The sequence below is a fragment of the Acomys russatus genome, chromosome 24, assembly GCF_903995435.1.
Source record: "Acomys russatus chromosome 24, mAcoRus1.1, whole genome shotgun sequence".
NCBI lineage: Eukaryota > Metazoa > Chordata > Mammalia > Rodentia > Muridae > Acomys > Acomys russatus.
This window is the reverse complement of record NC_067160.1, coordinates 12,916,079-12,942,702: the sequence shown is the minus strand read 5'-3', so window position 1 is coordinate 12,942,702 and position 26,624 is coordinate 12,916,079. Positions and strand designations below refer to the sequence as shown.

The window sequence follows — 26,624 nt, the reverse complement described above, 5'->3', positions numbered from 1 at the left end:
TTGTATTTCAGTTAGACTTCTCAGGGAGAGCTTTGCAGCCACTAGGGGGGTAAAGTAGACACTGAAAACTACAGAGAAGTTTGCTTCAAATTACAAGTTACAGAGTCAAATATGGAACAAAGTAAAGAAGAAACCAAAGTCAGATTTGTCAACCACAAATGACTAGAGTTGGATAATTCTAAGTAAATGCTAAACTTACCAAAGTATAATAAAATACTCAGCACATTTTAATTAACTATACTTTGCTCAATGATAGTACAGGGTATCAAGATGTAAAAAGTCTTGGAAAAGAGAATTTGGAAAGATCCAAATTGATAGATGCTTGTTTTGGTTTCTCTGAAGAGGACCAGGGATGTGGAGTGCGGTGTCTCTGGCTGACACACGTAGCCAACAGCACCTGTAATGAACATGTCACGAGCTGGGCCTTCTTAAAGGAGTTCCTGAGCGTGAACACATGACGAACAACTGACAAGTGCAATCACAACACGGAACCCATGCTACCGCAGCTTCAAATCCCAATGTTTTGAAAAGTGAAAACCTTTTTACACATTTGGCAACGGTGACCTGAGCCCACTGAGCCCACAGTATTTTTATAATGCTCTGATACTGACAAGTAGTAAACGCTCACCTCAATAGATATCTGAGAACAGTCTTTATTTTCCCCATAATGTGACTGCCCATCAGTCTCACGTATATGTGATTATTACTGTGTGACTAAAGACTAATGCTTCAGATGCTGCTGAGGGTATTACAGTGCACGCGCACGTGCACACACACACACACACACACACACACACACACACTATACATATATACACATCACCTTTCTAAACTCTCAAATACCCTGAATTTAACATACTGGCCTGTAGAATTTTAGACATGGGATTATAAACACACTGCAGCTATTAATATTTATAGCCAATCATGTTAAATATGACCAAGACTCGTCCTTCTGATGGATTATCTCCAATAGCTTCCTGGATCACTCAGAATAAAAAGCAACCCTCATAAGTCATAAGAGTACAGCTTGGTCTTCCTGTGGGTCCCCTCACAACTGGAGCTGAGGCTGTCTCTGACTCTGTTGCCTACTGCCTTGTCCGGCCTCAGGAGGAGAAGATGGGCCTAGTCCTATTGCAGCTTGATATGCCAAGACTGGCTGATATCCATGAGAGGCCCGTTCTCTGAGGAGAAAAGAAGGGGGAAGGGAGGGGAGGGGGAAGGGAGGGGCTGGCAGAAGAGGAAGGAGGGGAAGCTGCGATTAGGATGTAAACTAATTAATAGAAGGAAAACAGAACAAAAACAAAAAACTCCGTGTCTGTCTGCAGAGACTGCTACTATAAAGGGCTGTGATAAAAGGCATTACTTGGTAACTTGCTAGAAGCTGAGACCCTACCCATGAGTCAGAATTTGCATTAAGACCAAGCAGCATACATGCAGAGTTTTCAGAAGCAAAACCTGCAAAGTGAGAAGGTCTGCACTTACCACAAGCCACTCTCGTCCTCTCACTCCTCTCCAGCCTCTCTGGCTTTACTACAGTTGGTCAGACATGAAAGGCTCATGTTCACCGGGCAGCCTCTCCAGTCTGCAGTGCAGCTCCCCATGCTATCTCTGGGGCTCGCTCCCTCACTTCCTGCTCCTTTATCTGAAAAGTCAAACCGCCATGACACTTGCTATTCTCCCTCACCCTGCATTGGTGGTGCAGAGGCAATGGTAGGGTATCTCAACCCCAAAACAAAGCAGAAACAATGTGCTATGGCTGCCATTATATACTTCAACAGCATGCGCTCATATCACAGAAAGAAAAATGCCTTTAACCTAAGAATGTCCTGATGAACTACTGGTTGTAGTAAATCTCAACCCTGAAGATACAGTTGTTTTTTTATAGTCTACGTGGCAAAATGGAAGCTATATAAGACACATCTATCTATCTGGTTACTGAGCACGATGAACACAGTAGTTAACAATCTTGAATAAAAACACATTTGAGAACATCAGAGTTGAGAGCTGCTGACCACAAATTTCATAAACACCACTTCACTTGAAAGAATGACTGACAAACCATGACTAATCAACGTGGGTATTTGATAGATATTTTCTTTAAAGTGAACAAGGTAAGCTTGTCACTTCAAGAAAACTGACAGTATTTATTACTAGTCATACAACTCAAGCTTTCAAGTGGAAATTAGGATTTGAGGAAACTTTATCAATTACCACAAGCTTAACAGATTGTTAATATTTAAAGGCTTCCAATGAGATGGATGGCTATAGTTAAAGAATTTACTTTGTAAATGCACTGTAGGATGAAATGTGTTAACATGAGATCTGCACAACTCCATGAACTAATCTTTCTGAAATACCAACTACACAATAATATAGTATCATATGTGAGTAAAAAATGCACCTAAATATAAGATACACTAATTAATCTTAATGTTAGCAGTGCCAACTGACCTCTGGTACTGCTTCAGGGTCTGCAATACAGATCACTTTTACAGAACTGCTGCCTGCGGGAGGCTGGGGAGGTCACGTGCTCATCACACAAGCATAGGACCTAGGCTTAACCCAGCACCCATAAAGCCTGACAGGGCTGTGCAGTCCATGATCCCAGTGTCAGGAGGCAGACACAGAAGATCAATGGGGCTTGCTGGCCTAAAAATATAGTCAAGCAGTGAGCTCCTGCAGTGACAAACTATCTCAAACAAATAAAATGACAGGGACTGAGGAAGCCACACCACATGTACACACAGTCATACACTATGTACACAAACATGTACACACACACACACACACACACACACACACACACACGAATATACTATTTGTCAAGTTTTATTGTAGCCTCAGAGAAAATCTGTAGCTATCTGAAAAGATTGTTAAAATACTTTCCTTTTTCCCCAACTTTGTACCTGTCTGAAGCCAGCATTTCTTCATCACTCAAAATCATAGTCCTAAAGACAGGTGCAGATATGATCTCCAATTCTCCATAGTCAGACAGAGGCTTATAAAAATGTCATAACCAACAAACAAAATACCACAACCCTCTGCTCACTACTTTATAAAAGTATTTCTAATGAAATGTTATTTATTCTAGCATATAATAGCTTTTTTAATATTATTTTTAAATTAACTGGTAATTTTCTTTATTCCTCGACCTTAATTTTAAATACACTGAATATTGTCAACACAAAAACACACCTTTCATCTCAAAAGGAATAAGAGACTGTTTATTCTGTAACTAAATTTTAGTGACCAAATTTGATTTATGTCAGCCCAAATCCATATTCCAACATGAAAGAAGTTTCAGTAAGTTTCTATAGTAACAGAACAAAGGAAGCTGTAAAGCAAAGACACTTTTTACATAACATGCCGAGAACAGGCAGTTCAGCAATGTGGGGACACCTCAGCTATAGGTCTTACATGCTTAATAATCTTCGTCCTCTGCCTGGTGAAAACTAGGTTTTGTTAATACACTACAAAAGGTTTTGTTGTTGTTTGTATCTGTAGGGTGTTAGGTTGGCTTTACCTTTAGTGACAGGGTGTTAGGTATGACAGATAGAGGGGTAAGGAAACCGCTAAGAATAGCTCAAGATAAACTGTAGTTAAATGGGCTCTGAGACAATAACATTCCGTCCTCTCCTCATCACAGAACTTCTAATCCATCAGTCAGCCTTCGTATACACACGTTACTTCCAGAAAGTCTCACTCCTAACAGTAAGACATACACTCCCCCAACAAGAACAGGCCACAGGGCTCTTGGTAGTGGTGAGTAGTATAAATGGGTCTTGAGATTAGTTTGAATGCCAACAGCTAGTGTACAGTAGTAGATTTTGTAAATCTGAACTTAGAATTCACCATGCTTTTGTTAATGCTTTTAAGCTTGTTTTGTTGATACTCAAAACAATCTTTTTTTTTTTTTTTTTTTTTTTTTTTTGGTTTTTCGAGACAGGGTTTCTCTGTGTAGCCTTGGCCATCCTGGACTCACTTTGTAGAGCAGGCTGGCCTCGAACTCACAGCGATCCGCCTGCCTCTGCCTCCCGAGTGCTGGGATTAAAGGCATGCGCCACCACGCCCGGCACTCAAAACAATCTTAAGAAGTAGGTATAACTCATAATACCTTTTAAAGATGAGAAAATCTGTAACTGAAAGACAAAGGCATAAACACAGTTAAACACCCTCAGCACAGTCAATCATATTATTTCACTGCACATGTTCATAACTGTGATGGATAAGAGAGATGCTTCTAAACCAGGCAATGGTGAGAGCCAGGTAGCTCACCTAGAAATACTGATTCAGTCAGAAGGACCAAACACAAAGCCAATTACTTGAGAATGAAAAGGAGGCAATCTGCATAAGGTCACATGAACAGAAGAAAGGCCACGGAAACTGCTCACACACAGGCGCTGGTATTTGAAGGGATGCTTCAGTGCAGGCCCAAGAGTGCAACACTAGGCTAAAGAGTGTATTCAAGGGGCTGGAGAGATGGCTCAGTGGTTAAGAGCCCTGCCTCTTCTTCCCAAGGTTCAATTCCCAGCACCTACATGGCAGCTTACAACTGTCAGTAACTCCAGTTCCAGGGGATCTGACACTTACACAGACATAAATATAGGCAAAACACTGATGCACAATAAAGACAGACATCTTTTTTTTTTTTTTTTAATGTATTCAAATACTAGTCTGGAAGGGTAGCAGAGGGCTGACAGCTCTTAATGCCAGGTGCATTCATGCTATTGGTACATGCCTGCTACTGCTGGCCTCCTGGCAGCACAGCCTTCAGTCAGAGTCTTTGGATGGTTCCTAGTTGCCATATGCAGAGAGAGTGACAACTCTTAGATCCATTAAGGCAGAAGTGCTAACCCTCAGGCCTACATCATGTTTATATCTTGAAGTGACATTACGCTGACTGGGCTTAGTGATAGGAAGGGCACACACTGTCTGTACTTATGAAGGAGTCCTATTAAGGTCAAGAACAGCGATCTCTTCCAATTTCAAATTCTCCTGAGCTAAAAATTCTGCTCGGATATGGAGATAAACTCTGCATAATCTTGCATTTTCTCCTTCCTGTAATATTTAAACATGAATCATTTTTGCTGGGGATGATTTCTTTTGAAATGAGGGCTCGAGGATACGGAAGAAGAAAAGAGGTGGGTGGCAGAGCAGCACTCATGGGTTTTGCAATGGGGCGTTCAAACCAACTATGGAAGTTGGTGCAGAAAGTGCAGCGAGAGTGCAGACTGTTGTCAGTATGTTGGAAAGGATGGACAAAGCCATAAAGTCAGGCGATCAGAGCTCATGTGCATCCTCAAGCAACGTGTCATCAAGTGAGGGGTGGACTATGTCCTCCTATGAGAAAGGAAGATGGAGAACTGACTCAGTTGTGCCTTTGGGAGACAGGAATGGAGAACACAGCATGCCTAAATCTACAACAGAAAAAAAGATGAACTTACAAGCTTCTCTGAAGAACTTGAGATGAGACTAGGAAAAGCTTCTAATGTACAAAGGGTGACAAATGACCAAGGATACTTTCTTTTCCAATTATTCTCACTTCACGTCAGTGATTATATAAAGAACTAGAAGTTTTCACAGCTTTGCTCACGCCCAGATCACCTTTACACTATTTTTGGCTTGAATCTCTAAGTTCATCAGATCCAAATCTTCTATCTGCAGCTACTGCAGTAACTGTGGAGGTGAGAAACAGAGTGCTCGGGACAATGACTGTGCTCCCTGGTATTTTCCACAGCCAACTGGGCTGCCGTCCAACCGTCCTGCGTCCTTCTAACAACCACAGCCTATGCTCCAGCATATGGTGTAGAGAACAGCAGTGACTCAACATTTTGCTAGATCGTAAGCAGCAAGCAGGAATATGAAGCAGTTATTAAGTGCTGTAGATTCCACGGTCCACTATGGTTCTCTTGCATGACACAAATGAAACACAGAGGGGAAAAGGCAAAGATGGAGGGTAGTGTAGTGAGGATTTTGCTTTCTTTAAAAACCCAGTTATGGGGGCTGGAGAGATGGCTCAGAGGTTAAGAGCACTGGCTGCTCTTCCAGAGGACCCTGGTTCAACTCCCAGCACCCACATGGCAGCTCATAACTAACTCCTGTTCCAGGGGATCCGACATCCTGACACAGACATGCATGCACTCAAAACACCAATGTACATAAAACAATAATTATTTTTTTTTAAAAATCAGTTATGCTGAGAATGTTTTTGATTTAATCCCAAGTGTGGGATATGGGCTGCTTCAAACTATCCACAGCAGCTCACTGTGACTTGCCTTGTGCCCTGACAGGGCCGTGATTTCACCAGCTGAAGATAGTTTACGTTTGAAATTCTGGGGACTCATCCACATTCAACAGGGGCTGAGGAGGCTGCTGCTCCCCCCTGATGCTGTGTTTGCTGGCTGCTGGCTGGAGATATCCTAAGCATGAAGATCAAACTTGACCCGAGGAGCTCAAGGCCCCTCGTCAGCAGGAAGTAGTCTAAGGATTACTATACGGAGACTGATGTCCTCTTTCTCTCCCACCTAGTGCTGTGGGGCTTGGGAGGGATAAGAGTGGGTAGGGAGGAAGGAAAAAGAACCCAAAAAAGTAGCCAAAAGCCTAGCTACAGGGTAGCACTGGGAACGTGGCTCGGGGGTAGAGGGTTTAGGCAGCACGAACCAGGACCTGGACTTGACTGGCTCAATCACAGTGGCTCAATCACAGTGGCTCAATCACAGTGGCTCAATCACAGTGGCTCAGGCCTATAATCCCAGCACTCAGGGTGGAGGCAGGAGAAGCAGAAGACCAAGGTCATTCTCAGCTGCACAGCAAGCTCAAAGCCAGCCTAGGCTAGAGATTCTGTCTGAAATTTTTTAAAAATTATTTTTAAAGTAAAGGGTACCTGGAGCTTTCCGTTTGGGGGCTTAGATAGGAGATGTGACTTTCTGACAGGCAGACTACAACGATCTGTCTCCCTCTGAGGGGCAAGTGTTGGCAGTACAAGAAAGTGGTCAACAGTGTGGGATGGAGGGCTATGGGGAACTGCCCGTACTAGCACTTATGAATCAGAATTTTACTTTGGGCAAGTCAAGGGCAAACAAGCATTTGTTGTTGTTGTTGTTGTTATTATTATATTACCTGAGATACCCATTACTAGATGACACTAGAAAAGTGTCCATATAAAGTCTTCAGAACATTGGTGATGCTGGAGTCTTAGGTATGACAGCTCCTTTCTGTCGTTCTGCAGCAAACAACTCCTAAGCATTTCTTATACAACAAGCAGCAAAAAGTCTGACAAAAGTGAGCTCCTGCCTTGTGAATATGTCTGTCAGAAATATTGAGCTAGAAGGCTGGAGATGATGCTCCAACGTTATAGAGAGTGTTGGGTGACTGTTCAGGCAGTAAACTGTCTCACTCATTTTTTCATTTTGGAAGCTGCTAACCTGTACTTCTGGTTCACTCAGGTATTTAAGGTTTATTCCTTCTCAAGTCTCTGATGGGGTGGAAGACCAGATAGTTTAGTCCTACAATTAAGCTCAGTTGGTTAAGGGTTAAGATGTTTTTAGATCAAGATAGATGTTTTAAGTTAATAGAGATGAGATATGACAGATATTGGTTTTCATTCAGAAATTCAGACCCAACAAGATAGATGTTTTCTTCAAGTTTGGCAAATATAAATAGTCAAGTCACTGTGAAAGTAACATTTATATAATTCCTGATTGTCTCATGGTTCTTCCTGTTGTATGTAGTTTATTTTATTCATGTGTAATAATATAAATGTTTATGTTAAAATTCATTTTAAAAATTTGGGGGCTGGAGAGATGGCTCTGCGGTTGGGAGCACTGGCTGCTCCTCTAGAGGACCCAGGTTAAAGTCCCAGCACCCACATGGCAGCTCACAACTGTCTGTAACTCTAGTTCCAGGGGATATGGATATGCATGCAGGCAAAATACCCATACATAAATAAAATAAAATGTTTTTAAAAGGGGGAGGGTGTCTGGAGAAATGGCTCAGAGGTTAAAAAGCAATGACTGCTCTTCTAGAGGTCCTGAGTTCAATTCCCAGCAACCACATGGTAACTCACAACCATCTATAATGTGATCTGATGCCCTCTTCTGGCTTGCAGGTTTACATGCAGGCAGAATACTGTATACACAATAATAAATAAATACATCTTTAAAACTTTTTTAATTAAAAAAAAAAAAAAGAATTTGATCACGACAGGCCATGCCTCTTTTGTGATAGTGTTTTATTTCTTGACGTTTTAAAAACTATTTTATAGTATATATACATTTGTGTATAATTAGTATTAATAAATATTTTCTTGAATTAAAAAAGTGAACATGACAAGTAAATGTATGTGCACAAAATATACATACACATATAAACATATGCATAAATCAAGCACAAAACAATGCAGATATAGGTATTGGCTAAAGGCATATAAAGTAATATGTGATTCATAAGCAATACAAGAGATGTCTTACAGGAACACAACTAAAAGCTAATGAAGTCCTAACCAACTAATATGAAACATGTCAAAGGAACACCTAGAAAACATCATACTTGGAAGAACTTTCCAAGACGTATCTCTATTTAAAGCAATCACTGTTTTCCCACTTCTACCATAGGACTCAGAACCAATGCCAAATATACTTCATGTTTGAAATGTGGTCCAGTAGATTCAAAAATAGACAGGCAAATCATTACCTATTCCTAAATAACCAAAGAGTCTTTTGTTTAATTTGAAACTCAAGGTAAAACTTCCTAATAAACAGTGACTTATGTCTGGCAGCTAGGAAAAAACCTTTGATCTGAAATACTATCTGCATGCTTACTGCACTAACACTGTTAGAGTGCCCTCCAAACTGTAGAGTCCTAGGGACTAGAAAACAAAAGGTCATTGCCACTGGAAAGTGAAAGAGAATCATGTGACTCAAGAGGCAGATGCAGGCAGATTTCTGACAGACAGCCAGGACTACACAGAGAGACTTTATCTTGAAGGAAAAAAAAATGTGATTCAGACCAACAAGCACAGAGAAATAACAGCAACGGAAAATATTTTCATGGCTTTTATAGTCTGCAAGAGACAGATACTTATCATTAATGACTTTAAATTCCTGTAATATGACAAAATAAATGATTCTTTAATAGTTTATAACTGATCAACAAAGCAAAGCAGGGACCAAGGAGCTTTCTCGGGAGCAACATAACATGTGCTCACTTAGGAATAACCCACAACTTACATTCTCTGGCCCTTACCTATGTTTTAACTTTCTGTGTATTTTGCTTAAGAGCAGTTGTCCATGATCTACTTTTCTGTATGCATGTTCACACTTATTTTTTAATGCTGAGACCTAGGTAAACACGGCCCCTTACAGTGAGTGACACTGCATCGACTGCATGATAAGGGGTAAAGAGTACAGACAGTGCCTGTACAGGCCACAGCAATCCAAGGATCTCATACAAAATGTTATGGTGATAATCAGAAATCAAAAGAAATGAACAAGATGGATCTGAGTATGAAATGAAACATTGCAATAGATACTGAAAAGCCCAGCTAGTGAAGCAGTTGTCCACTCGAAAAGTAAAAAGATAAATCCTCTCCTTAGCAAACTGCACACACATTTACATCTCACAAGAAATGCCAAAAAGATGAGCAAAGAAAAAAAATTCTGTCTAAGTTGTTTAATATCCACTTGGTCTCACATGCAGATTACAGCCCTAGCCAGAGAATAAAGACAAGGAATTTTTATGGTTTAAAATGTTTGGCGTGCTCCCCACACACACACCCCAAGAAGTCTCTTTGACTCTGAAAAAAAAAGCTTAAAAACTGCAAATGGATACAATTGAAAGCACAGTTTTTATTTTATCCATGAAAAATAACTAAGTCACTTTATAAATTTAAAAATGCCATCTTAGTATCAGCTATGCTGTGGCAAACAGCCCCACATCTGGTCCCACACGGCATCCTTCCAACCAGAATTTCTCTAGTTCCTAGTTCAGAACTGCAATGCAATGTTTACATGAAGCCTATAAAAATTAAACTTTAAAAAGATGTTTTACAAGCTTTTAAAAGGAGATCTTGTGCACAATGATGCGATGTCAGTAACCACCACGAAGCGGAACGCTGCGCCCCTGACTCAGGAACGGGCAAGCTAACAAAGGCCTGCGTCCCACGAGCAGCCTGCCCACAGAGCACAGCCAGTACCCCAGCTCAGCAAGGCCATGCAACACTTGTTCTGAAAAGAAAGCTTTATGACTCTTTCTTCATGTATAATAGAGTCTTTCTTCACAAAGCATCTGAAGAATAGTGGAAAATGAACACTTTCACAAGCCTCCCAAGGATTTGGTTTAAGACTTAAACTTAGATATTTGCAAATCTGATTCACTTAGCAACAAAAACGTTCCTTTCACTGGTCTGGTTCTAAGGCTTTGCTTCTGCACTTGACTCCCTTATGGAAACTCAGACCGTGCCAGGAAGCAATGCTCCTGCAACAAAGTATCCTAAATGTACTTACCTGCTTTAGCCTCTAGGAACACAGTGCTTCTGCTGATGGGATTTTACAGATCAGCTAATACAAATCTCTCTTCCAACCTCAACATCAGCTCAGCATCATTCCCTTCACACAGAATAGTGTTAATATAAATAGCAAACAGGTTGTTGATTCTGGGATTAGAGGGGGCAATGGGAGACAGATATCATGACTGTCTAAATTAAAGCAAGCTGTGCTTGAGTGCAGCCTAGGCTGGCCAGCCTATAGTCTCCCCTACGTCTGGCTTTTCGGGAGCAGACTCTCCTGGCTTTTTGAAGTTCTTATAGAGGAGGTCAGTACATTCCTGTTAACTTCATTATTGTTCCTTTCAGCAAATTTCTATCATAATTAGACTCAGGAATTGCTAAGTTTTAGAACTAGAAATTCCATATCACATTCCAAATATACTTTCTTGCCTTTAAATGTAAAAACAACACAATTACCTGGAAACAATTGCTAGTGGCTAACCCCCTTATAAATCCCATTATTTTAAGATTACTGGAAACTAGACATATACAGTACATGCCTAATAAGCCTGTGTTTTCTGTCTTCATTTCCCATGCTTTCTTACAATGCAGCCTATTTATTGTTACGCTAGTTACAATACATGGTTCCATCAGAAGTATCAATAACTGAAAATTTCTTTATAATATAAAGTGACTAGGATACTTTGTGTTCCCCATTTCATAGAGAAAATTTAAAATAAAAACAGTATGGAGGAGAGAAAAAATGGCTTATAATGAAACATATATGGATTATCAATGGCCATTCAAGTCTGTCCATCCAAATGCACTTTGGGCCAGTCCTGTATACTTTGTGGTCCAAAGGCTGATATCTATAGACGTGTGCTCTGGCTTCTTCCCGGATTTGGTTAACTGAAGATACTATGATGGAACAGAAGGAGAGCGAGCGCCCTTCAGACGGAAATGAGGCCGCACTGTGGCGCCTGTGGAGATTGCCTTATAGTAAAGGCCGTTACTGATCTATTAAATTTTGAGTGGCTCCAGAGTATTATACATTCCACTGACAATGTGCATGTTATGTGTGTATGTTTGTAAACATCTCCCATTTCATAATAGGTTATATACATTAAACAGGTACAAAAAATAAACCTCTATTTTCTTTTTAAGGTGTTCAAAGGACAAATACAATGAACAGAAGCAGCTCTTTCTAGTCTACAGTGATTTCAAAATAATCTTAACATCGTCAACAGAGGAACTGGCTCCTCTCTAGAAATAAACATTTTCTGAGTACTAAATTTAAGACTCCTTTTGTCGAATCTCCTTAAACTGAAGGGGAAACAGAAACAGGGTGGCAAGTGCCATCTTGTGGTCTTCCTAGAAACTGTTTCACTTGTTTCAGAGTTTCAGAGCCAGTCATTATAAATGTTGACAAGGTTCCAAATAACCAAAATGTTATTGTAATTTAAATCAAAAGGTAACTCTGCAAGGACCTTAGGTCAATTACTACAGCAGATGGTATTGGTGTATGTAGGGAGTGGAGACGGTCTCACTTCAGCCTGGGCTGGGCTGGGACGTGTTATGTAGCACAGGCTGCCTGCCTCAGCCTCAGCGGAGCAGCTGATGGAGTTACAGCCATGCACTGCCATACCCTGCACATTTATGCATGTGAATAAGATCCTTCTAAAGAACTTAGGGGCTGGAGAGATGGCTCAGAGGTTAAGAGCACTGACTACTCTTCCAGAGGTCCTGAGTTCAATTCCCAGCAACCACCTGGTGGCTCATAACCATCTATAATGTGATCTACTGTCCTCTTCTGGCCTACAGGCATATATGCAGGCAGGGCACTGTATACATAATAAATAAATTAAAATAAAAGAACTTAGAATATTTCTAGTCATACCACAATATTTGATCCTTACCTGAAGGAGCTAGGCTGGGACTGCCATATATCAAATGGACTTTAAAAAGCACCTAGTTGGTGGAGAAGTAAGAATATTTCTCACAGTTTTATGATATATCAAACAAAGCTATAGAGAGAGCACTGTGTCTCACGAGGGGAGGGGAGTTGTCCACAAAAAAACAAACTAAAAAAAGTTACAAAGAATCTAAAATAAATGGAATTAATGAAAAGAAACAGCCATAAATCTGTTTTCTGATAAGCAGAAGTTAATGATTTAATAAATCAGGTGGGCTGGGGTCCCAGCTCAGTGACAATGTAAAGTGTTTGCCTAGAGTTATGAGGCCTGGGTTTGATCTTAGCTCCATTAAAAAAAAAAAAATGTTATAAGCATATAAGCACTAAATGCACACGATCTACACATGACAGACTAGAGTAGACATGCCAGATCTTCATCTTTAATTAAAAACAGCTCCATTTGTTCACAACAGTGAATGAAGCGCATTCACTGTATAGCCGGGCCTTTTGGTATGGAGACCATGCAGTTCAGAGGTATTGCCACAGACTTGGAATTTAAAAACATGTACCTTGCCTAACAGGCCCAGGCCCTAGGTTTGATCACTGGCACCACCCAAAGCAATAACTGTTTCTTGTCACATAAAAGATGTCGGTTGAAAATACATAGAAGGGGTGGGAGGTGGCTACCGACAAGGAGCCTGCCACCCAAGCCTGAATACCTAGGTTCAGGTATCCGACAACCACATTAAAAAGCCAGGCACAGTCACACGTGTCTGTGACCCCGGAAGTGGTACAGGCAGGATCTTTGGAGCTCAATGGCAAACCTGTCTAGCCAAACTGAATGCATTCTTGTGCCTATGGGAGAACGAAAATGGAATTTTTATTTTATTTATTTGGCTTTTCGAGACCAGGTTTCTCTGTGTAGCCTTGGCTGTCCTGGAACTTAATCTGTAGACAGACAGGCTGGTCCCAAACTCACAGCGAATCACCTGCCTCCCCAAGTCCTGGATTAAAGGTATGTGCCACTGCTGCCACCACACAGCATAAAATGGAATTTTTAGGACATATCTTTTTAAAGTTATTCAATATTAATTCACTGAAAATGCATTAACTTTCCATCCACATCTGATAATAGAAAACAGGTTACCATAAAATATAAAAATCCTACATGTTATCTGCTGAAATCTTATAATTTTTAATTTAAAATTATTTGCCAAAAAATTGTAGGAAAATTTCAAATGTCTCTGTCTTAATTAGAAGAGTGAAGTCACACCACATTGAGAGTATGTGTGTGCACGTGTAGCCACACCTCAGAGAAACAAGGGCTGGAGACTGAGCACCAACACTGCTTTTTCCACCAATCCCTCCATAAACTAGAACATTTGTGGGTGCTCCTGTGGAGGGGGTTGGGGGGAGAGGGTAAAGACTAGGGAGACTAGAGTGAGCAAGGGCTCAGAGCTCCCCTGTCTGGACAGACCTAGGAAAGCAGCAGGAGAGGCAAAGCAAGGCTCTAGATGATCATGTCCATCTCTCTGGAAAACTCAGGAAGCCAGGCCTCCAAAGTGACCACCTCCCTACAGTAACAAGGTCAGCATCTTCCTTTTTATTACCTTATTACTGGCCCATCTTGCCCACTTTTCTGTTTAAGGAAATTTATCCTTATGATTTCAACTGAAAGAATAAAGTGACAAGACTAGAGGATCTGGTTTTGTTAAGGATTATACAACTTTCAAGCCTAGGATTAACCTTTAAACATCACAGTGAGGAAAATTAGGACATTTTGGTTTTTCAAGGTTCTCCTCCTCTTCTTTTTCTTCTCCTTTTTCTGTTTTTTGTTTGTTTGTTTGTTTGTTTGTTTGTTTTTGAGATGGGGTTTGTCTGTGTAGCCCTGGCTGTCCTGAATCTCGCTTTATGGAGAAGTCTAGCCTCAAACTGTGCCTTCCTCTGCCTCACAAGTCCTGGGATAAAGATTCTCTTTCTTTTTTTTTTTAACTTTTTTATTAGCTATTTTTATTTTTTATACATTACACATATATACAATAAACTACCTACAGCAAGAAAAACCATGACACAATCAGGAATTATATAAATGTTACATTCTTAGTGTTTTGGTTATTTGTATTTGGCAGCCTTGAAGAAAACATCTTTCCTATCTTGGTGTGTCTAAAATTCTGAATGTAAATCACTATCTATCATATCTCTGTCATCTTCTCATTTGGAAACTACTAACCTGCATTCTGGTTCACTCAGGTAATCAATTTTATTCCTTCTCAAGTCTCTAATGGGATTGATAGTTTAGTTTTATAATTAAGCTTAGTTGTTCAGGGGTTAAGATGTTTTTAGGTTTAGATAGATGTTTTAAGTTGATAATGACGAGGTAAGATTCTCTTTCTTCACTAGACAGGCTGTACACACACATGAGCATCTCTGGTACCCTGAGGAGTTAACAAATGTCACCAAACAACCAAAACAGTGACAGCACCAAACCAACACCGAGAAGTAGCAAGAAGATGCTGACCTCACAACTTCTCAGCAGTTCACTGTTAAAAGAAATGTTATAAGCATTATATGAAATGTCCTGGAAGCGACTGAGTGCCCTCTCCTCCGTCTCCTGACATGGTCTTCTGTGGTATATGCCTGCTTCGATGTTACTATGCAGCTGAGCAAGACTCTGAACTCCAGGCCACACTGGTTCTATATCCCAAGTACTCAGACAGATGTGCACCAGCATGCCTACTTACTGGGTTTACTTATGGACCACCGCTTAATATATTTAGCACATTCTGAAAAACAGTTGTGTGAGCTTTGTGCTTCACTGCTTATTGTTTTCTCCTGAAAACACCCAGGGAGCTGGGCACAATGGTACAGGTGTAAGCACAGTACTCAGGACACAAATGCAGGAGAGTTACAAATTCGGGTCCAGCCTGGACTACGTAGAGTTTAAGGATTAACATGAGTTACACAGCGAGACTATCAAAGTAAAAACAGAAAGAAAGAAAAGTCAAAACAAAACAAAAACATTGGCCGTCCAATTTTTAAGTAGAGGACCAGTCTATGAATGCCCTCTGAACTTGGCAGCCCACCAGGTCTGAAAGGGAGACCTAAAGAGAATGCCCCTGTCGCCACCACTCTGTGAACAGCCTGCGAAGCTCTGAAGGAACGAGAATTGTCACAGTCAAAGCTTCTCGAATTTCTCTCCCTGCAGCAGGATCTCTCGTGAAGGAGGTTTCGTTTCCAATGCAACAATGGACACATAGCAACACTGAAAAGGCCAGCTAATCAGCCTAGATTACCAAATCCTGTCTGCAGATAATACTGTCCGGTCTCTGCTTTCAGTCTAAAGAGGTTGTCACGTGATACAAAACAGTACAATCCAATCATCATTATACCACAAACTGAACAACTGTGCTCACAAAAGCAACCAATCTCACTGTAAGAGATACATTTGCCTTTACGGGGCCACAAAATTGCCAGAATATATGGGTATCTTTCCTTTAAAGACTGAAAATAAGATAACAAAAACAACAAAAAATAGATAAGACGCATTCTGAGCTACGGACAATTGCCAACTAAGTTAAAATTACAAGGTGATGGCCATCTCTTGTAACCAGGCAAGACTTCCAGTGGAGTGATTGGGACACCAACCCAGCCACAAAGCTTTCAACCTACAATATGTCCCTCCTACAAGATGCATTGAGGTAAGGATGGAGTAGAAATTGAGGGAGTGGCCAACCAATGACTGGTCCAGCTTGAGACCCATGCCTTGAGAGGGAGCTTACCACTGACACTGTTAATGATATTCCACTATACTTACAGACAGGAGCCTAGCATAAGTGTCGTCTGAGAGGCTTCACCCAGGCACTAATGGAAACAGATGCATAGACCCATGGCCAAACAACAGGCAGAGTTTGGGGGAATCCTGGAGAAGAGGAGAAGGAAGGATTGTAGGATCCACAGGGGTGGGGGATACCACAGGAAAACCTTTAGAATCAACTAAACTGGACCCATAGGGGCTCACAGAGACTGAACTGCCAACCAGGGAACCTGCAGGGGACTGACCTCAGTCCGTTGCACATATGTTACAACTGGGTGGCTTGGTCTTCAGGTGAGACTCCCAATAGTGGGAACAGGGGCTGTCTCTGAGTCTGTTGCCTAACTTTAGGACCCTTTCCCCCTACTGTGCTGCCTCTCCTAGCCTCAGTAGGAGAGGATGCTCCATGGGAGGTCTCCTCTTTTCTGAAGAGAATGGAGGTGGAGTGGATTGGGGGCAGTAGAGTGAAGTGGGGGGAAGGACTGGAGAGAGGGGAAACTGAAATTGGGATGTAAGTTAATTAGTTAATGAATTAATTTTTTTAAATTACAAAGTGACAAAAACATGAAGGTTTTTTTGTTTGTTTTTTGTTTTTTTGGTTTTTCGAGACAGGGTTTCTCTGTGTAGCCTTGGCTGTCTTGGACTCACTTTGTAGACCAGGCTGGCCTCGAACTCACAGCGATCTGCCTGCCTCTGCCTCCCAAATGCTGGGATTAAAGGCGTGTGCCACCATGCCCGGCTGAAAACATGAAGTTTTAATCTTGAACACAAACTACAGAAATACACTGGGCCAACAAGACAACTCAGCTGGTAAAGATGCCTGCCACCAAGCCTTAGGACCTGAGCTCAATGCCCAGAAACCAACAGAAGGAACATGCAGTACTGGCTGATGTCAGAAACGGGACAGCAGGAAGGAGTGCAGCTAATTAAAGAGCTTAGGGCATCCATTTAGTTTTCAAAACATCAAGTTTGAGGTCATAAAAGTGTATCCTAGTAACAATGGATGGTTCTTGGACTCCATCCTTTGTTGTCCTGCCTCACATAAAGGGAAACGAGCAGCTCTGAGGTCAGCTGGATGAAGAACAGTAAGTAGCTGTGGGCCACACCACGCGCTTGCCTGGACTTCTGTCACCTGTCACCTTTACAAATCACAGCTGACAGCTGAACTCTCATAAGCCCACACTCTTCTCAACTTAAAACCACCACTCAAAACACACAGGGGCAGTTTTTTTCCTTAGGGAAAGGAAAAAGCAATCTACAAAAATAAAAATTTCTTAGAGGTTCTTGAATACAAAGCCATTCTTCTAACAATTCTGCAGTGTTTTATGCTGGAAGAGGAAGAAGAGGAGGAAGAGAAGAAAAATAATAAGAGGAAGAAAATGAAGAAGAAGAAGAGAAGGGGGGAGAAGGAGGAAGAGAAGAAGAGGAAGAGGAGGAAGAAAAAGAAGTGGAGGAAGAAAAAGAAAAAGAAGAGGAAGAGGAGGAGGATGAAGAAGAAGAAAATTAAATTGGTGCTGAAACCGGGATACAACACCGAAAGGGCCATTCCATTGTCCTCACGGTGGAGCCCCATCTCTCTTCACTGTCTGCAACAAATTCCTTTCTCTTGCTGCTCTCCTATTTCCCGCTGCCACTGGCTAGGACTCAGATTACCCTAGGCACGCTTGCCCCAAACCACCTGGAATTTAATAACTAAAAAATAAGATGCCAGGCAACAGATGTTATATGGAGAAGTTTGTTAAATGAGCATGGAGAGAGAAGGAAAGGCAGGGGGTAGCCCCAGAGAAAAACAGGGGGGGGGGGGGACAAAGAAAGAGGCAAGAGGGAGAGGGGAGGAAGAAAAGAGGTAAGAGAGCGAGGGTCGAGGTGAGTCTGTCCTTTTATAATCTTGAGCAGGGCCACAGCCAGCGGCAGGTAGGCACTGACATCACAGGTAGGCTGACTGAAGCAGAATCCTAGCAGTTCCATCAACTAGGAATCAAGCATTCAAATACCTAAGCCTATGGGGGCCATTTGCCTTCAAATCAGCACACTTCATAGCCCAGACCCTATAGGCTTGTAGCTGCATCATAATACAAAATTCATTCACTCCACCCTCAAAAGTCCCCATAGTCATGCTCAGCCTCAACACTTTTGTTGTTGTTTTTCGAGACAGGGTTTCTCTATACCCTGGATTCACTTTGTAGACCAGGCTGGTCTGGAACACACAGAGATCTGACTGCCTCTGCCTCCCTGAGCACTGGGACTAAAGGAGTGCGCTACCACTCCCAGCTACCTTAACACTTTTTAAGAGTCCAAATCTCTGAGACTCAAGGGATATCTTTACTATAGACCCTGTAAAGTCAAAAGGCAAATTACATAGTTTGTCACGACCCCTCCAGTGGAGTCTGTGTGACAAATGCTGCTGCACAACCCGAGGTGACAACCCTGGCCCAGGGAGAGCCTCCTGGAATGGGTCTGATGTTCCTGCCAGGAGTAATTGAATGCAACCTTTTTTCTCATTGTGTCAGCATGTTCTGTCTCTATTCTTTCTCCTAACCTTACTCCCATACCAGGACCCTTCAAACATGAAACTCACTAACATGGGACTGCAGCCAGGGACTATTCAAGCCCAGAGTTCACCTCCAAGGTCTGCTGGTCTTCCCCACTTATTAAAAGAAATATGGGGCTGGAGAGATGGCTCAGAGGTTAAGAGCACTGACTGCTCTTCCAGAAATCCTGAGTTCAATTCCCAGCAACCACATGGTGGTGGCTCATAACCCTCTATAATGTGATCTAATGGCCTATTCTGGTGGGCAGGTGTGCAGGCAGAGCACTGTATATATAATAAATAAATAAATGTTAAAAATATAAATATGGCTAAGAACTATTCATTAGTTAATAATTTATATTATGACTTACAAAGAAATAAAGTGTTTCAGAAAGTTCCAAATAGTGGCGCTCAGATATTAGAAAGGAGAACTAAGAAAAAAACTGTCTTGGCTCCCACACTCCTAGCACACAAGTGCTGAGCAAAAAATGAGAGAACATTGACCCTTGAAAAAAAGAGCACAAACGGACTGATACCAAGCCAATAATTTAAGAATGATGACGTCTTTACTTTGCATTCTGTACCCTGTATTCTTTGATTCAAGTCGATTACTCAAAAATGACAATATTACTACTTTGCACTCTGTACTTTGTACTGTGTATGCCTGATTGCTTCACTGACTCCCTTGAATCTACTCCATGGAAAATGTAGCCACAAAACAGTCCCTGTTTAAAAAAATATGTATAAAAATCTAGACTGCTTGCCTGCAAAAATACACTCAAATTCAAACTGTCCCTGGGTTTGTCTCTGTTTGTCACTCGCCGAATCCCTGCCCATCGACACTTCGAGAACTCCTGTTCCCAAGGACCTATACCCAGCTGAGATGGTCCGTGGCAACAGTTCTAACATACAGTAGCACAGAATACATATTACCATCCCAAAAGGGGGGAATTAGGACATAGGGAGAAAATACTGAACAAAAGTAAGACCAAAAACTAGCAGGGCAACTCAACCTTTGTAATGCTGTGTCCCTTTAACACAATTCCTCATGTTGTGGTGTGGTGACCCCCAACCATAGTACTTTGTAACAACAATTTTGCTACTGTTCTGAATTGTAATGTAAACATTTGATATGCAGCTCCTGTGAAAGGTCATTCAACCTCCAAAGGGGCTGTGACCACAGGTTGAGAACCACCGTTGTAGCGCCATGTCTGATGTCTGGAGGCGTAAATGGCTCTGTCCTTCTACCTTTACTGACTAAAAGACACTTTTTTCTCTTGGACTGGTTCTACATCCTGTTTGAAGCTCTCATCAGCAGATATCCCAGGGCTCTGACATCATCAACATCTTGGGGGCTCCCACACAATTGGAGCTACTTTCACAGCTACACAAAATGGCCTCTCTGGGCTTCCGTGCAGGCACTCCCTGCCACACAGCTGGCCGCAGCTCTCCTGAGTCACATATACATCAGCTTTCCTCTTCTCCTGCTTCTCAGGAGCAAGAGACCCCTCACACCTTTCCTTTTTACATGGAAGAAACTTAGTTACTTGGGGTCTTTCCCTGAGCTCACCCTCCCTCTATTCAGTTCAGATCAGGTCTGTCTGTCTTCTTCTCATCTCTTCTAGAACAGCTTTGGCTTCCATAAATTTCATGGTGCTATTTTCTCCTCAAATTACATTTTGTATTTCTTTTTGCTTAGTTTGCTTTTTCACTGTAGACCTACATAGTAGTGGTTACTAATCACCATGTCACAGAGTCCATAACCAGCTGTCTTGAAATCTCTCCCAGCAAGGAAACTAATCCAGTACTTTTTGACTTCGCCTCAGGCAGACTCTTGGGACCAGGGCAGAAGGCAGCTGCAGTCACTGCCAAAGTGGCACAAGAGTGCTCTCTAGGCCAGCTGCTGATAGTGTTATCCCCTCTAGTCCACACTGCTGTCTTCCCGCACTATTGTCTTCCCAGACAATTAAGACCCACTTACAATGCTCAGCCACTTTCCTAGTCAAAAGTCCCAAAGCCTGCCACAGGCCTCCAAAAAACAGCACCTTCAACTGGGCATGGTGGCGCACGACTTTAATCCCAGCACTTGGGAGGCAGAGGCAGGCAGATTGCTTTGAGTTCGAGGCCAACCTGGTCTACAAAGAGAGTCCAGGACAGGCAAGGCTACACAGAGGAAAAAACCTGTCTCAGAAAACAAAACAATAACAAAAACAGCATCTTCAAAGTCTCAGGGTCTCGGCATGTCACAGCATGTCAAGCGTGTCAAGCAATAGCCCATTCCCTGGTACCAGTTTCTATCTTAATGACTTTTCTATTGCTATAATAAAACACCACGACAAAGGTAATTTATGAAAGAAAACATGTGTCAGGGGGTGGTGGCACACACCTTTAATCCCAGCACTTGGGAGGCAGGAGCAGTTGGATCTCTGAGTTAGAGGCCAGGCGGGGCTACACAGTGAGTTCCAGGACATCCAGGGCTATACTGAAAAACCCTAATTCGAAAAACAAAACAACACACACACACACACACACACACACACACACACACACACACACACGGAAAAGAAAAGGAAAGAAAGAAAAAGAAAAGGGGCATTTATTTAGAACTACAGTTTCACCGGTTTGGAGACAGTGATGACAGAATAAAGGCATGGTGGTAGCAACAGCTGAGAGCTCTTCTCATAACTCACAACTACAAGACAGAGAGCACACTGGGAATAGTACAAGTCTTTTAAAATCTCAAACCCCGCCCCCAGTGATACCATGCCTCCTGCAAGGCCACGCCTCCTAATCCTTCCCAAGCAGTTCCACCAACCTGGGATCAGGTATTCAAATATATATGAGCCTCTGGGAGCCATTTTCCTTGCACTTTTTTAGTAACCTATGGTTATAATGGTGGCAACTACGTGGCAGTGGGGGTGAGGTGGCACCAACATGGCACCAACACCAACTATCCAGACAGAGACAAGCATTGTTCAAGGTTCAGTCAGGCAGGGAACTGTGGTGAGCTCCCAGACTCATCACTGGCCTGGTAGAAACCACAACCCTTTAAGCTATAAATGATGAGATTCCTGCCAAAGGATGACATGATAGCATGGTAATTCACCCAATTATGCCAACTAGGGCTCTATAGGTGTGGCCTGTCACAATATTCTGTCAGTCACAGCTACAAAAGGGCCTAAATTAGATGATCTCAGACTTTCCTATTATTCTAGTACTTACTAGGAAACAAGCGCTCCCCTGTTTGAGAGATTCTGGCAAAATGTCCAAGGCCTTCATCACTGACTACAGAGTCCGGGTGCGTGAACTACGCGTATGCACTAGAGCCCAGGCAAAGAGAGCACCACAGAACGCACCACACACCCTGCATGCTGCAGCAAGGATTTGTAGACCAAATGAGAAAAGCCTGTGAGGTAAGTCTATCTGAAATATATTTGTCTATTTTTGAGGGCAAGGATTTAAAAACTGTATCAAGCTGGAGATGTGACTTAGGAGAAGGATGTTCCCCTAGCGCGCAGGAGGCCTTAGGTTCATTCCCAAATACAAAACAAACAAAAACTAACTTTGCGCCAGTAAGACAGCTGCCCAGCAGGGAGTAGCTAGCAGGTCTAGGGACAGGAGGTCAATCCCCAGGACAGAAGCAACTTCCTCTGACCTCCAGACAGGCACCCTAGCACTTCCTGTTCCCCTTCCACTCCGTTAACTAAGAAAATGTAATTTTGAAACAAAAGAAAAGTATCAAGGTTGATGGATTCATATGAACTGTGAAGGAAAAGTTTGAATTTTCAAAGATAAACATCTTCAATGTATATGTGAGTTTTGACGGTGAAAGTGAAAGCCTTAGGGCTGGAGACGGCGGTAAAGTGACTTCCCGGAGAGTACAAAGACCTGAGTTCAATCCCCAGAACCCAGGTAAAAAGCAGAGACTGGAGGCCAGTTCCTATGTACTCAACACCAGAGACACTGGGGTAGGGAGAGTGCCACAGCTTTCTGGCTGGCCGGTCTAGCCTACAAGGCAAACCCCAAGTCCCAGTGAGTGACTCTGTCTCAAAAACTAAGCTGGGGATCTGGGGAAAGCGGTCAAGTGGGTAAAATGCTTGTTGGGCAAGCGTAAGGATCTGAGTTTGGATCCTCATGACCCATGAAAAGCCAGTGTAGCAGCACACAGCGCACACTTGTAACCCCAGCACTGGGGTACGGGGTGTGGACAGAGGGGGAGGACAACAGGAGGATCTTGAGAGCTTGCCAGCCAACCACCCTAACTTAAACAGTGAGCTCCAGGTTCAGTGAGAGACTGTCTCAAAATATAAGTTGGAAATAGATAGATAGATATCCTCTGACTGCCACATGCACATGAACAGGAGATTGCATGCGCACGACACACACACACACACACACACACACACACACACACACACACACACACACACACACACACTAGGTCAGGTCCTCATGTTTATCCTGAACTCAGAGCCTCAGAACCCATGATGACAATGGAAATGGGCAGATTCCTAGAGCTGCTGGCCAGCCTGGCAAAGTTCCAGCCAGTGAGAGACGCTGTGTAAAATAATATAACAGTTTTTCCCCACTCCCATTCCAGCTCCCAGATAATGACATGGAGACCTACTGCATTTACTAACAAGCTTCAGAGCACTGAGCCAGGCAGATACTCATCCATTCTAACCTGTCTACACTGTCGAGCAGTTCCCAACCTGCCCTGCTCCTGCCATCCACTCTCACCCTAGCTGTTCCTGCTCCATCTCTGTCCATATGCGACTCCCACACCTGAGACCCCATCCTTGAGATTGGGAAGTCCAACCCTAACTCTCCTGCCCTGCTATTGGCTGTTCAGTTCTTTTATTAACCAATCAGAGATGATGGAGAACAATTTTTACCTTGAGCCAGGAGATGCTTCAATAGATGGCACTGTCTGGACTGCAACCAGATCTCTGAGCACATACATCAGCATCGAGCACACAGTGCACAGCACCATCCCCCAACAGCCCTGCTTGAACAAAAGGGAAAAGGAACCCGAAGAACTACACGATGACACAAACACATAATCACAGAGGACGGTTCCCAATGAATGACCCCTGAGGTTGACCTTTGACCTACACATAAACACATACACTGCACACTCAAAAAAAAAAAACAGGTGCATAGAAAAACACTAAATAAGAGCTTCTGAAATTACCTAACTTAAAGGATGAATTAAAATTTAAAACACAAGTAGAACTGGAGTATACTCTTGTAAATACCCTTGCAGTATAACAAGACAGTCAAGACAGCCATCGACCACGATAGTCAAGACATTCAGCAGTGGTTACTCTGGGAAGTCAGAGGCACAGGCTGATGAGCTCAAACTTGCCGACTGAGCACATTCATCTAAGCCCCAAGTCCTCATCAGCATCTCACAGAACCTACAGCTGCTCCTCTCAGTTGGTCACTAAGAGTAAACAGCCCCGTAGTCTCAGCACTCCAGAGGCTGAGGCAAGAGCATCCCTGGGTTCAAGGTCCTGTCTCAAAAACAAAACAAAAGCAGAAAAAGAAAGAAAAGAAACCGGACTAGGGTGTAGCATGAGATGGAGGCGACAGGCGCTTCCTCTCACACGTCCAAAAGATTGACTATAAAGACAAGACGCGTTTCTAAACCCAGGTATACAGGGGGTTGGGGGCGGGGGGGATGAGGGAGCCTAAAGTCAAACCCGGTTCTTCTAACTCTGGAGCACTTCTCTTCACATATGCAAAAAGGTTTTGTGAACTGGGCCCTCTGCTAGTATTTACCTGCAACTCAATAGCTCTCTAGATGTGTGTGCACATCTCTTTAAAAATACCCCCCCCCCAGACTTTGACAAAAGCACCTGCATTTTAGCAGACAGACAGATGACAAAGGAAACAGGAGTGGTCTGCACCAGACACTGTTAAAAAACAGCCACTGCTCCATCACTACTTTAAAAAAAAAAAAAAGTGGGTGTGGTGGCTCATCCTTATAATCCTGGCACCTGGGCTAGTGAGTAGGTTCCAGGCAAGCCTGGGCTACAGAGAAGGAGTCAGTCTCTTTCACTCTCTCAGCACTGCCTCGCCCCACCCCCTCACTCACCCCTACTTCTGTTCAGAGGGATGTTTTATAATACACCAACAATAATTACAATTTTTGTAAACCGAATTCTATTTTCCACAAGCACATATTAGAATATAGAAAGCAAGCCACTCATGCTGAGGGATGGGGCAGTTTCCCATACAGGTAGAAGTCCACCTAGGTAAAGGCTTTCAAGTTAGGAATCCTTTTTAAAGAGTGTTGTTTTTTCCCAGTTTAACTGCTTTATCAGCAATGTCTTCATTCTAAAATATACTAGATGAGTACAATTTACTTTTGAAATCCTTAAAAATGCAGAATATCCCATTAGGAACTAGGGTAGGTTAATCAGATATCGTTTTAAAGAGATCTTCCTCTGGATCTGCAACAGTTGCTAACTAGCTACCACCACTGCTTCTGAAGAAAAGACCAGCTAGGAGTACAGCCTCCTAACATTTATAAAGAGTCTCCATTTCTGCTAAATAATGCAAATTTAAATACGAGGTAGGAAAAAAAATAAAATAAATAAATACGAGGTAGGGCAAAAACAACACATTTTATTTTTTCAGAGAAAGGAGAAACAGAGTGACTGACACTAGCAGCTGAAGTCACCTGCAGGTATTTACAACACAAAGCATTTATGGTAGGCGACAATATCACCCGATCAGATGACACAATTAAAACTTAGCTGGAAAATGAAATATGCTGAATAACTTAGGAGAAACGTCCCCGTGGTTATCCGTAATACACATCATGGTACCTTACTACTGTGAAAGACTAAGTTCTTTGCAAATCCAAGTTTAGACATACTGAGCTCTCTTGAAAGGCTATACCAAGGTATGTTTTTGTAAAAAGGAAGCAATGTACCTTTTCAGTGCTTTTCCCCCAACCCACTGTCATTGCAAACTGTCTTAGCCATCGAAACAATAGTGTTACAGTAACTGCATCCACAAAATAACATTTCCCAATCAAATACTCAAAATTATGCTGATGAGTTACCTTCCAGTCACCAACTTTCTTCTGTCCTCTTTCGTCAGCGCACATATTTTCAATTTTAACCAATACCAAATTAAGTTCACATATTATTTTCATTTCCAGTGCAATGTACCAAGTCCTCCCCAAATGCCCAACAATCCAACAGGCTATGGACGGGGCAATTCTAGAGAGGCTGGGGATGCTCTCACACCTTGTTCAAGATAAATAAACTTTCCAGGATCTTTATTTACCGACTTGGGGAAAAAATGGTTTGCAAACAACTAGCCAACTTCCCTCTCAAGTTGGCGTGTCGGAGAGGCACCGTGCATTTACCGCGACCCCAGGACTGGCCGGGGAGCTCACGCCCATCCGCCCTGCCGGAGAGGAGACAATGGGAGCGGCGCGCGGGGCCGCGCTCCAGGAGCCGGGACTCGGCGGCCGGCCCGCCCCGCGCCCCGCGGCCCCGCACGAGGCTCCGGGGCGCGGCCCGTCCGCGGCGGGGAGCCGGGAACCGCACTCACCGAACAGGGTCAGGGCCATGGTGGAGCCGCGCCGCCCGGCGCTCCCAGCTCCCGCGGCGGCCCGCAAGACGGCACCTCGGCGGGGCGGCGGCCCGGGGGGCGTGGCGCGGAGGCCGCGGGGGGCCGCGGCGAGGAAAAGTTACGCGCGCGTTAGCGAGGGGCGCGCCCGGCCCGCGGCAGCCCGGCGAGCCGCCGCGCGCCCGCACCTGTCGCCGCCATGGGCCCGCGGGGGGCGCGCGCGCGCGCGGGCGAGCGAGCGGGCGGGCGGACCTGAGGCGCGACGGGCCGGGCGGAGCGACGGCGGCCGGCGCTCACT

General features: G+C 43.2%; 1 protein-coding gene across 1 annotated transcript in view; it reads right to left on the bottom strand.

The window, feature by feature from the left end:
• Chn1 (chimerin 1) overlaps positions 1-26,391 on the bottom strand; it is a 156,259-nt gene extending 129,868 nt beyond the window's left edge. Inside the window, exon 1 of the mRNA XM_051166127.1 lies at positions 26,309-26,391. Within this exon, the coding sequence (XP_051022084.1) occupies positions 26,309-26,327 (19 nt within the window). The 5' untranslated portion in view covers positions 26,328-26,391. The remainder of the gene's footprint in view (positions 1-26,308) is intronic.
• Positions 26,392-26,624: the final 233 nt, after the last annotated feature.